We start from the raw sequence: 12500 nt of genomic DNA on the forward strand, positions 1-12500 counted from the left end.
GTTAGCAGGTGATCTGGCAATGAGCTACGATACGTCTAACACACACTCCGAACGGTACTAACTCAGTGTGTGTGTGTGTGTGTGTGTGTGTGTGTTTGTGTGTGTGTTTGTGTGTGTGTGTGTGTGTGTGTGTGTGTGTGTGTGTGTGTGCGTGCGCGTGTGCGCGCGTGTGTGCGTGCGTGTGTGTGTGTGTGTGTTGCAGATATCCAGTCCAGTAAACATAAGGACCGGAGGAAAGGATCGCTGGACGTCCGCTCCACCACATCACGAGGAAGTGACGGTGAGAGAGAGAGATCACTTCTGCACATGTACATGGAACAGTGGTCTCCTCCAGGGTCAGGAAGGTTCACTAATAATTATGATGCACAGGGGCCTTGCTCAGGGGCCCAGCAGTGTTACCCTGGTGCTGGTGGTGGGCGTGGCTTAAACCAGGGACCTTCTAATCAACGGTCCATGACCTCACCACTGAGCCACCACTGCTGTACTGAGATCAGCCACACCCATCACTAACCCCTGTACAGATCCATGATACGCCTCTAACATGCTGGCAGCAGTTTAGGGAAGGCCCCTTCCTGTTCCAGCATCCAGTCAGAGTGTGTAAATACAGAGAGAACACGGGACCTGAGCTGGGTGTCGTGGTTTTAGCTTCGTTTTTTAGTGTTATGGTTATATTAGGTGCAGCTGCAGTAGGGAACTGGACACGCCTAAACAGAGGAGGAGAGCGTCGTGTAACAGTGTGTGTGTGTGTGTGTGTGTGTGTGTGTGTGTGTGTGTGCTACAGGAAGTTCTCAGAGACGACACTCGTCCATGGCTAGAATTCACTCCATGACCATAGAGGCTCCCATCACCAAGGTACCTGTCTGTCTGTCTGTCTGTCTGCCTGTCTGCCTGTCTGTCCATTCTATAGTTTGTCTGTCTGACTGTCTTGTCTGTCTTTCTCTTTGTCCATCCTACTGTCTGACTGACTGTCTCTCTGTCCGTCTGTCTGTCAGTTCTACTGCACGTCTGTGTTCATCCTACTGTCTGTCTGATTGTCCTACTGCTTATTTGTCTGTCTGTCCATCCTGTCTGCCTGTCTGTCTATCTTACTGTCTGTTTGTTTCTCCATCTGTCTATCTCTGTCTGACTGTCCTACTGCTTATCTGTCTGTCCATCCTACTGTCTGTCTGTCTGTCTGTCTGTCTTTAAATTGACTTACAGCGGCTGACTTCTCTGTGCCTATATAATCACATCTACTGTAACTTCAACTATTAAAATCCCAGACTAGCCATGTTTATACGGACACAGAGAAGTCATCTGCTGCCACGCCCACTTTCTGACCTGAAGGAATGGATGACTGTGTGTGTGTGTGTGTGTGTGTGTGTGCAGGTGATTAACATCATTAACGCGGCGCAGGAGAGCAGCCCTGTACCTGTAGCTGAAGCTCTGGACCGGGTGCTGGAGATCCTCCGGACCACCGAGCTCTACTCTCCTCAACTCGCCACCAAGGACGAGGACCCTCACACCAACGACCTCGTGGGGGGGCTGATGACGGTACGGACCCAAAATGAGGGGGGTGATGGTACCAGCCTATACTGGGGAAGGTGGGGGGTCTAGATCTGCAGTCTAGGAGCAACCACTGCTCAGCCCTAAAGAACACACAGTCACATTCAGGCTGCTGGTGTAGGAACTTCTCCAGAACGTTCCTCCACACGTTTCTGGTTTATCTGACTGGGACTAAGGAGAAAGTGGAATACACAGTGCCCAGACGGGAGACCACCTTTGTATAAACAGTTTGGGGAATCACCCGTCCTGTTCCAGCACCAAAATCGGCTCCATAAAGACCTAGTTTGGTAAAGTTGGTGTTGAAGAGCTGGACTGTGCTTCACTGTAACTCTGTACAAGACATTTAGGATGAGTTGGAATGCAGACTGTGAGCCAGGCCTGGACGTGAATCCCTGCAGTCATGTTTTATCAGGTGTATATAGATGGTTATTAATCAGTGTGTGTGTGTGTGTGTGTGTGTGTGTGTGTGTGTGTAGGACGGGTTGAGGAGGTTATCAGGGAACGAGTACATCTTCTCAGCCAAACGTAAGTGTACCACTTCTATTCACTTCTGATCCGGAGGGGGCGGAGCTATGCTAATAAGGGAGGGCGTGTCAGGCGAATACACACCCCTGTGGGACGCAGTCGGGGTCCCAGGCAGCTGATTGGCTACGCTAAATTGGGAGATAATCCACTGCTTAGGGACCGACGTGTGCGTAGTCCTTCCAATCCTGTCCTTACGTAGAGCCACGCCCGTTATCCGCGCTCCTCCACTTTCTGTACAGACGGGCGTCTACACAAACTTAACTGGCTGAAAAAAGAGGCGGTGCACTCGTCAGTGCTGGTCCCACGCCCGGATGTTAGGAGGGTCTGAGGGTAAGAACTGTACCTGTGTTATTACCGCGCGCTCCGTTTGTCCTGCAGAGCCTCATCACATCCCGAGTCACCTGACCACGCCCCTGTCCCTGAACGATATCCCGCCCCGCGTAGCACAGACCATGGAGAACGAGGAATCCTGGGACTTCGACATCTTCAGCCTGGAGGCAGCGACCCTGAAACGGTAGCACAACCTCCCAGCAACGTTACTGTAACGTTAGCGTAACCACACGCTGATGTTAGATCCGTACAGAATGAATCTGACCCGTGCCCCCCCCCCCCCCCCCCAGGCCGCTGACGTACCTGGGGTTGAAGATCTTCTCCAGGTTCGGGGTGTGTGAGTTCCTGAACTGTTCGGAGGTGACGCTGCGCTCCTGGCTGCAGGTGATCGAGGCCAATTATCACGCCAGCAACTCCTACCACAACTCCACCCACGCCGCCGACGTCCTGCACGCCACCGCCTACTTCCTGTGCAAGGAGCGCGTCAAGGTACACACACACACATGCATACATACGTACACATAAGAACATATACACACGTTCATGTACATTCACATATTTATACACACACGTATTTATACACATACATACACACACACACACACACACGTACACACTTATACACACATGCATAGATAAACACATACATACACGTGTACACAAACACACACTAGGCACACACATACATAAACACACATACACGCATATATAAATACACACACACACACACACACGCACACTCATGCATATATACATACACACTCACACATTCACACATACAGTTCACACTCATATATAAGGAGTACACGTACATACAGGGGTTGGACAAAATAACTGAAACACCTGTCATTTTAGTGTGGGAGGTTTCATGGCTAAATTGGACCAGTCTGGTGGCCAATCTTCATTAATTACACATTGCACCAGTAAGAGCAGAGTGTGAAGGTTCAATTAGCAGGGTAAGAGCACAGTTTTGCTCAAAATATTGCAATGCACACAACATTATGGGTGACATACCAGAGTTCAAAAGAGGACAAATTGTTGGTGCACGTCTTGCTGGCGCATCTGTGACCAAGACAGCAAGTCTTTGTGATGTATCAAGAGCCACGGTATCCAGGGTAATGTCAGCATACCACCAAGAAGGACAAACCACATCCAACAGGATTAACTGTGGACGCAAGAGGAAGCTGTCTGAAAGGGATGTTCGGGTGCTAACCCGGATGGTATCCAAAAAACATAAAACCACGGCTGCCCAAATCACGGCAGAATTAAATGTGCACCTCGACTCTCCTGTTTCCACCAGAACTGTCCGTCGGGAGCTACACAGGGTCGATATACACGGCCGGGCTGCTATAGCCAAACCTTCGGTCACTCGTGCCGATGCCAAACGTCGGTTTCAATGGTGCAAGGAGCGCAAATCTTGGGCTGTGGACAATGTGAAACATGTATTGTTCTCTGATGAGTCCACCTTTACTGTTTTCCCCACATCCGGGAGAGTTACGGTGTGGAGAAGCCCCAAAGAAGCGTACCACCCAGACTGTTGCATGCCCAGAGTGAAGCATGGGGGTGGATCAGTGATGGTTTGGGCTGCCATATCATGGCATTCCCTTGGCCCGATACTTGTGCTAGATGGGCGCGTCACTGCCAAGGACTACCGAACCATTCTGGAGGACCATGTGCATCCAATGGCGGTGCCGTGTATCAGGATGACAATGCACCAATACACACAGCAAGACTGGTGAAAGATTGGTTTGATGAACATGAAAGTGAAGTTGAACATCTCCCATGGCCTGCACAGTCACCAGATCTAAATATGTGTTTGGATCATGTGGACGGTAACAGTGGGTCAGTTTTAGAAGGACCAGGCAGTGGGTCCTGGATTTAGGAATGTGGAACATGGACTAAAAGAGTCTGTGTGTGTGTGTGTTTATGTGTGTGTGTGTATGTGTGAGTGTGTGAGTGTGTGTGAGTGTGTGTGTGTGTGTGTGTGTGTGTGTGAGTCTGAACGATCCATAGCTAATCAAATCCTCTCGGTCTCTGATTTCAGCAAAGTCTGGATCAGATAGACGAGGTCGCCGCCCTGATCGCGGCCACGGTTCACGACGTCGACCACCCCGGCCGAACGAACTCCTTCCTGTGTAACGCAGGAAGTGACCTCGCCATCCTGTACAACGACACGGCCGTGCTAGAGAGTCACCACGCCGCTCTGGCCTTCCAGCTGAGCACCCGCGATGATAAGAACAACATCTTCAAGAACATGGAGAGGTGCACGCAAAATCACACCTCAAAGAGTCACTTCAGAGTCACTTCAGAGTCAGTTCAGAGTCATTCTGTCCAGAGTCACAGTGAGTCACATTTAGAGCCAGTCAGAGTCACATGAACAGGATAGCCGAGTGTCAGCACATCACAGACTCATCAGACTCATCAGACTGTGGAGTGAGTGAGTCTGATTCAGTAAGAACCTAGAGTCTCAGATTCAGAATCACAGTGAGTCTAGAGTCACATAGATTACAGTTCTTCAAGTCAGATTCAGTGTCGCAGGGATTCAAATTTGGAACTGTGGTGAATCACATTCAGAAACAGGGAGTCAAATAGACTGAATCAGAATGTAAGATTCAGTTAGCCACTGAGAAAGTGATATTAATATTCGATAGATATTAGGAGTCACTTATGTTAAGACTGAGTCATATTTTTTTACTCTGTCTGATTCATTCCTAATGATTCACTCACATATGGTTGGACTCACTCAGAGAGTCTGATTCACTCACAGTGAGTCAAATTTACTTGTAGATTGTAGAATCAGATTCACAGTCAGACAGATTAGCTAAATCCAATTTGATTCAGAATCAAAAAGTCTGATTCACTCAGTTACTGATTCACAAGCACACAATCCACTGTGTTTTAATGAGTCAGTGATGATGGTGATGGTAACGGTAATGATTATGAGGATGATGATGGCAACAGATGATGATGGTAACAGTGATTATGATGATTATGTTAATGGTGATTATGATGGTAACAGTGATGATTATTATGGTGATAGTAATGATGATGGTAACAGTGATGATGATTATGGTAACAGTGATGAGGATGATGATAACGGTGATGAGGAGGATGATTGTAACAGTGATGATGATTATGGTAACAGTGATGATTATGGTGGTAACAGTGATGATGATAACGGTGATGAGGATGATGATTGTAACAGTGATGATGATTATGGTAACAGTGATGATGATGATGGTAACAGTGATGAGGATGATGATTATGGTAACAGTGATGATGATGATGATAACGGTGATGAGGATGATGATTGTAACAGTGATGATGTTGATGGTAACAGTGATGATGACGATGGTAACAGTGATGATGATTATGGTAACAGTGATGATGATGGTAACAGTGATGATGATAACGGTGATGAGGATGATGATTGTAACAGTGATGATTATGGTAACAGTGATGAGGATGATGATTATGGTAACAGTGATGATGATGATGATGATGATAAAGGTGATGAGGATGATGATTATGGTAACAGTGATGATGATAACGGTGATGAGGATGATGATTGTAACAGTGATGATTATGGTAACAGTGATGAGGATGATGATTATGGTAACAGTGATGATGATGATGATGATGATAAAGGTGATGAGGATGATGATTATGGTAACAGTGATGATGATAACGGTGATGAGGATGATGATTGTAACAGTGATGATTATGGTAACAGTGATGAGGATGATGATTATGGTAACAGTGATGATGATGATGATAAAGGTGATGAGGATGATGATTGTAACAGTGATGATGATGGTGGTAACAGTGATGATGATAACGGTGATGATGATGATGGTGGTAACAGTGATGATGATAACGGTGATGAGGATGATGATTGTAACAGTGATGATTATGGTAACAGTGATGAGGATGATGATTATGGTAACAGTGATGAGGATGATGATAACGGTGATGAGGAGGATGATTGTAACAGTGATGATGATTATGGTAACCGTAATGATGATGATGGTAACAGTGATGATGATGACGATGGTAACAGTGATGATGTTGATGGTAACAGTGATGATGATGATGGTAACAGTGATGATGATGATGATGGTAACAGTGATGATGTTGATGGTAACAGTGATAATGATAACGGTGATGAGGATGATTGTAACAGTGATGATTATGGTAACAGTGATGATGATGATAAAGGTGATGAGGATGATGATTATGGTAACAGTGATGATGATGATGATAAAGGTGATGAGGATGATGATTATGGTAACAGTGATGATGATGGTGGTAACAGTGATGATGATAACGGTGATGAGGATGATGATTGTAACAGTGATGATTATGGTAACAGTGATGAGGATGATGATTATGGTAACAGTGATGAGGATGATGATTATGGTAACAGTGATGATGATGATGATGATGATGATAAAGGTGATGAGGATGATGATTGTAACAGTGATGATGATGGTGGTAACAGTGATGATGATAACGGTGATGATGATGATGGTGGTAACAGTGATGATGATAACGGTGATGAGGATGATGATTGTAACAGTGATGATGATAAAGGTGATGAGGATGATGATTGTAACAGTGATGAGGATGATGATAACGGTGATGAGGAGGATGATTGTAACAGTGATGATGATTATGGTAACAGTGATGATGATTATGGTAACAGTAATGATGATGATGATGGTAACAGTGATGATGATGACGATGGTAACAGTGATGATGTTGATGGTAACAGTGATGATGACGATGGTAACAGTGATGATGTTGATGGTAACAGTGATGATGATTATGGTAACAGTAATGATGATGATGGTAACAGTGATGATGATTATGGTAACAGTAATGATGATGATGGTAACAGTGATGATGATTATGGTAACAGTAATGATGATGATGGTAACAGTGATGATGATGATGGTAACAGTGATGATGATGATGATGGTAACAGTGATGATGTTGATGGTAACAGTGATAATGATAACGGTGATGAGGATGATTGTAACAGTGATGATTATGGTAACAGTGATGATGATGATAAAGGTGATGAGGATGATGATTATGGTAACAGTGATGATGATGGTGGTAACAGTGATGATGATAACGGTGATGAGGATGATGATTGTAACAGTGATGATTATGGTAACAGTGATGAGGATGATGATTATGGTAACAGTGATGAGGATGATGATTATGGTAACAGTGATGATGATGATGATGATGATGATAAAGGTGATGAGGATGATGATTGTAACAGTGATGATGATGGTGGTAACAGTGATGATGATAACGGTGATGATGATGATGGTGGTAACAGTGATGATGATAACGGTGATGAGGATGATGATTGTAACAGTGATGATGATAACGGTGATGAGGATGATGATTGTAACAGTGATGAGGATGATGATAACGGTGATGAGGAGGATGATTGTAACAGTGATGATGATTATGGTAACAGTGATGATGATTATGGTAACAGTAATGATGATGATGATGGTAACAGTGATGATGATGACGATGGTAACAGTGATGATGTTGATGGTAACAGTGATGATGACGATGGTAACAGTGATGATGATTATGGTAACAGTAATGATGTTGATGGTAACAGTGATGATGATTATGGTAACAGTAATGATGATGATGGTAACAGTGATGATGATTATGGTAACAGTAATGATGATGGTAACAGTGATGATGATTATGGTAACAGTAATGATGATGATGGTAACAGTGATGATGATGATGGTAACAGTGATGATGATGATGATGGTAACAGTGATGATGTTGATGGTAACAGTGATAATGATAACGGTGATGAGGATGATTGTAACAGTGATGATTATGGTAACAGTGATGATGATGATAAAGGTGATGAGGATGATGATTATGGTAACAGTGATGATGATGGTGGTAACAGTGATGATGATAACGGTGATGAGGATGATGATTGTAACAGTGATGATTATGGTAACAGTGATGAGGATGATGATTATGGTAACAGTGATGAGGATGATGATTATGGTAACAGTGATGATGATAACGGTGATGAGGATGATGATTGTAACAGTGATGAGGATGATGATAACGGTGATGAGGAGGATGATTGTAACAGTGATGATGATTATGGTAACAGTGATGATGATTATGGTAACAGTAATGATGATGATGATGGTAACAGTGATGATGATGACGATGGTAACAGTGATGATGTTGATGGTAACAGTGATGATGACGATGGTAACAGTGATGATGTTGATGGTAACAGTGATGATGATTATGGTAACAGTAATGATGATGATGGTAACAGTGATGATGATTATGGTAACAGTAATGATGATGATGGTAACAGTGATGATGATTATGGTAACAGTAATGATGATGATGGTAACAGTAATGATGATGATGGTAACAGTGATGATGATTATGGTAACAGTAATGATGATGATGGTAACAGTGATGATGATTATGGTAACAGTAATGATGATGATGGTAACAGTAATGATGATGATGGTAACAGTGATGATGATGATGACGATGGTAACAGTGATGATGTTGATGGTAACAGTGATGATGATGGTAATGGTAACAGTGATGATGATTATGGTAACAGTAATGATGATGACGATGGTAACAGTGATGATGATGACGATGGTAACAGTGATGATGATGACGATGGTAACAGTGATGATGACGATGGTAACAGTGATGATGATGGTAATGGTAACAGTGATGATGACGATGGTAACAGTGATGATGATGATGGTAACAGTGATGATGATTATGGTAACAGTGATGATGATGATGGTAACAGTGATGACGTGTGTGAACAGGAATGAGTACCGGACGTTGAGGCAGGCCATTATCGACATGGTTCTTGCTACAGAAATGACGAAACACTTCGAACACGTCAACAAGTTCGTCAACAGCATCAACAAACCGCTCGCCGCCCTGGAGGAGAACGGGGTAAAGCACACACACACCACACACACACACACCGTACACACACACACACCGTACACACACACACACCGTACACACACACACACCGTACACACACACACACACCATACACACACACACACCATACACACACACACCGTACACACACCGTACACACACACACCATACACACACACACCGTACACACACCATACACACACACACCATACACACACACACACCATACACACACACCGTACACACACCATACACACACACACACCATACACACACACACACCATACACACACACCGTACACACACCATACACACACACACCGTACACACACACACACACACCGTACACACACACACACACACCGTACACTCACCATACACACACACACCGTACACACACACACACACCACACACACACACACAACGTACACACCACACACACACACCGTACACACACACACTCCATACACACACACACACACACACCACACACACACACCGTACACAAACACACACCATACACACACACACCGTACACACACCGTACACACACACCACACACACACACACACCGTACACACACCGTACACACACACACCGTACACACACACCACACACACACACACACACCGTACACACACCGTACACACACCGTACACACACCGTACACACACACACACCGTACACACACACACACACACACACACACACCACACACACACACACCGTACACACACACACACACCGTACACACACACACACCACACACACACACACACACACACATAAGCTCCCACTGCCCTGTCTTCACCTCTTAAGGGTGGAGCAGTAATTAAACAGGCTGAATTTTGCACCTCACGCTAACTAATAATGTAGTTGTATTAATGTATGTAATATATGTGTATGATGTGTGTACATATATAATGTGTGTGTGTGTGTGTGTATAGTGTGTGTGTGTGTGTGTATATATAATGTGTGTGTGTGTGTGTATAGTGTGTGTGTGTGTGTGTATATATAATGTGTGTGTGTGTGTGTGTATATATAATGTGTGTGTGTGTGTGTATATAATGTGTGTGTGTGTGTGTGTGTGTGTATATATAATGTGTGTGTGTGTATATATAATGTGTGTGTGTGTGTGTGTATATAATGTGTGTGTGTATATATAATGTGTGTGTATATAATGTGTGTGTGTGTATATAATGTGTGTGTGTGTGTGTGTGTGTGTATATAATGTGTGTGTGTGTATATAATGTGTGTGTGTGTATATATAATGTGTGTGTGTGTATATAATGTGTGTGTGTGTGTGTGTGTGTATATATAATGTGTGTGTGTGTATATAATGTGTGTGTGTGTATATATAATGTGTGTGTGTGTGTGTGTGTGTATATAATGTGTGTGTGTGTGTGTGTGTGTATATATAATGTGTGTGTATATAATGTGTGTGTGTGTATATAATGTGTGTGTGTATATATAATGTGTGTGTGTGTGTGTGTGTGTATATATATAATGTGTGTGTATATAATGTGTGTGTGTGTATATAATGTGTGTGTGTGTGTGTGTGTATATAATGTGTGTGTGTGTATATAATGTGTGTGTGTATATATAATGTGTGTGTGTGTGTATATAATGTGTGTGTGTATATATAATGTGTGTGTGTGTGTGTGTGTGTGTGTGTATATATAATGTGTGTGTATATAATGTGTGTGTGTGTATATAATGTGTGTGTGTGTATATAATGTGTGTGTGTATATATAATGTGTGTGTGTGTGTATATAATGTGTGTGTGTATATATAATGTGTGTGTGTGTGTGTGTGTGTGTGTATATATAATGTGTGTGTATATAATGTGTGTGTGTGTGTGTGTGTGTATATAATGTGTGTGTGTGTATATATAATGTGTGTGTGTGTGTATATAATGTGTGTGTGTGTATATATAATGTGTGTGTGTGTGTGTGTGTGTGTGTGTATATAATGTGTGTGTGTGTGTGTGTGTGTGTGTATATAATGTGTGTGTGTGTATATATAATGTGTGTGTGTGTGTGTGTGTGTGTATATAATGTGTGTGTGTGTATATATAATGTGTGTGTGTGTGTGTGTGTGTGTATATAATGTGTGTGTGTGTGTGTGTATATAATGTGTGTGTGTGTATGTGTGTGTATATAATGTGTGTGTGTATATATAATGTGTGTGTGTGTGAATAATGTGTGTGTGTATATATAATGTGTGTGTGTGTGTGTGTGTGTGTGTGTGTGTATATATAATGTGTGTGTATATAATGTGTGTGTGTGTATATAATGTGTGTGTGTGTGAATAATGTGTGTGTGTGTGTGTGTGTGTGTATATAATGTGTGTGTGTGTATATATAATGTGTGTGTGTGTGTGTGTGTGTGTATATAATGTGTGTGTGTGTGTGTGTGTGTGTGTATATAATGTGTGTGTGTGTATATAATGTGTGTGTATGTGTGTGTATATAATGTGTGTGTGTATATATAATGTGTGTGTGTGAATAATGTGTGTGTGTGTGTGTGTGTAGGGACACGGTGAGGAGGAGCTGAAGGGGATCCTCAGTGTAACAGAGAACAGGATGTTGGTGAAGAGGATGCTGATTAAATGCGCTGATATATCGAACCCGTGCCGGCCGCTGCAGCTCTGTGTTGAGTGGGCGGGGCGTATTTCTGAGGAGTACTTTGCTCAGGTGGGTGTTGGATCTACTCCACTCACTGAACTCATACATGTACAGCGCCCTCCACAATTATTGGCACCCCTGGTTACGATGTGTTAAAAGCCTTAAAATAAATTATATATTTACAGCAGAAGCAAAATCTCACACGGAAAACTGTAGAAAAATGGAACCCTTAACTCAAGTGAATTAAAAAAATAATCATTCATTATAATTATTGTTCCACAATTATTGGCACCCCTAACAATTCCTAGAAAATAAATGTAATTGAAGCATTTCTGTCATTTCTACTGTAGTTGATAAAGTTGATCCCAGTATCTAGGAACCTTTAATTAGTAATTCATCACGTCCTGTTTCCCTGGGGTATAAATATGACGTGACACAGGGGCCTGTTTCTCTTATCTACTCTTCCACATGAGA

At 43.0% G+C, this 12500-nt stretch overlaps 1 protein-coding gene across 1 annotated transcript in view; it reads left to right on the top strand.

Moving 5' to 3' along the window:
* The window catches only part of pde8a (phosphodiesterase 8A), a 65574-nt gene that overhangs the window by 48869 nt on the left and 4205 nt on the right, over positions 1–12500 (top strand). The window contains exons 12-20 of the mRNA XM_063004649.1: positions 203–280; positions 782–852; positions 1369–1533; positions 2022–2070; positions 2449–2584; positions 2691–2889; positions 4445–4662; positions 9273–9405; positions 11934–12095. Coding sequence (XP_062860719.1) covers positions 203–280; positions 782–852; positions 1369–1533; positions 2022–2070; positions 2449–2584; positions 2691–2889; positions 4445–4662; positions 9273–9405; positions 11934–12095 — 1211 coding nt within the window. The remainder of the gene's footprint in view (positions 1–202; positions 281–781; positions 853–1368; positions 1534–2021; positions 2071–2448; positions 2585–2690; positions 2890–4444; positions 4663–9272; positions 9406–11933; positions 12096–12500) is intronic.

The sequence above is a fragment of the Trichomycterus rosablanca genome, chromosome 11 (genome assembly GCF_030014385.1).
Source record: "Trichomycterus rosablanca isolate fTriRos1 chromosome 11, fTriRos1.hap1, whole genome shotgun sequence".
Taxonomy (NCBI): domain Eukaryota; kingdom Metazoa; phylum Chordata; class Actinopteri; order Siluriformes; family Trichomycteridae; genus Trichomycterus; species Trichomycterus rosablanca.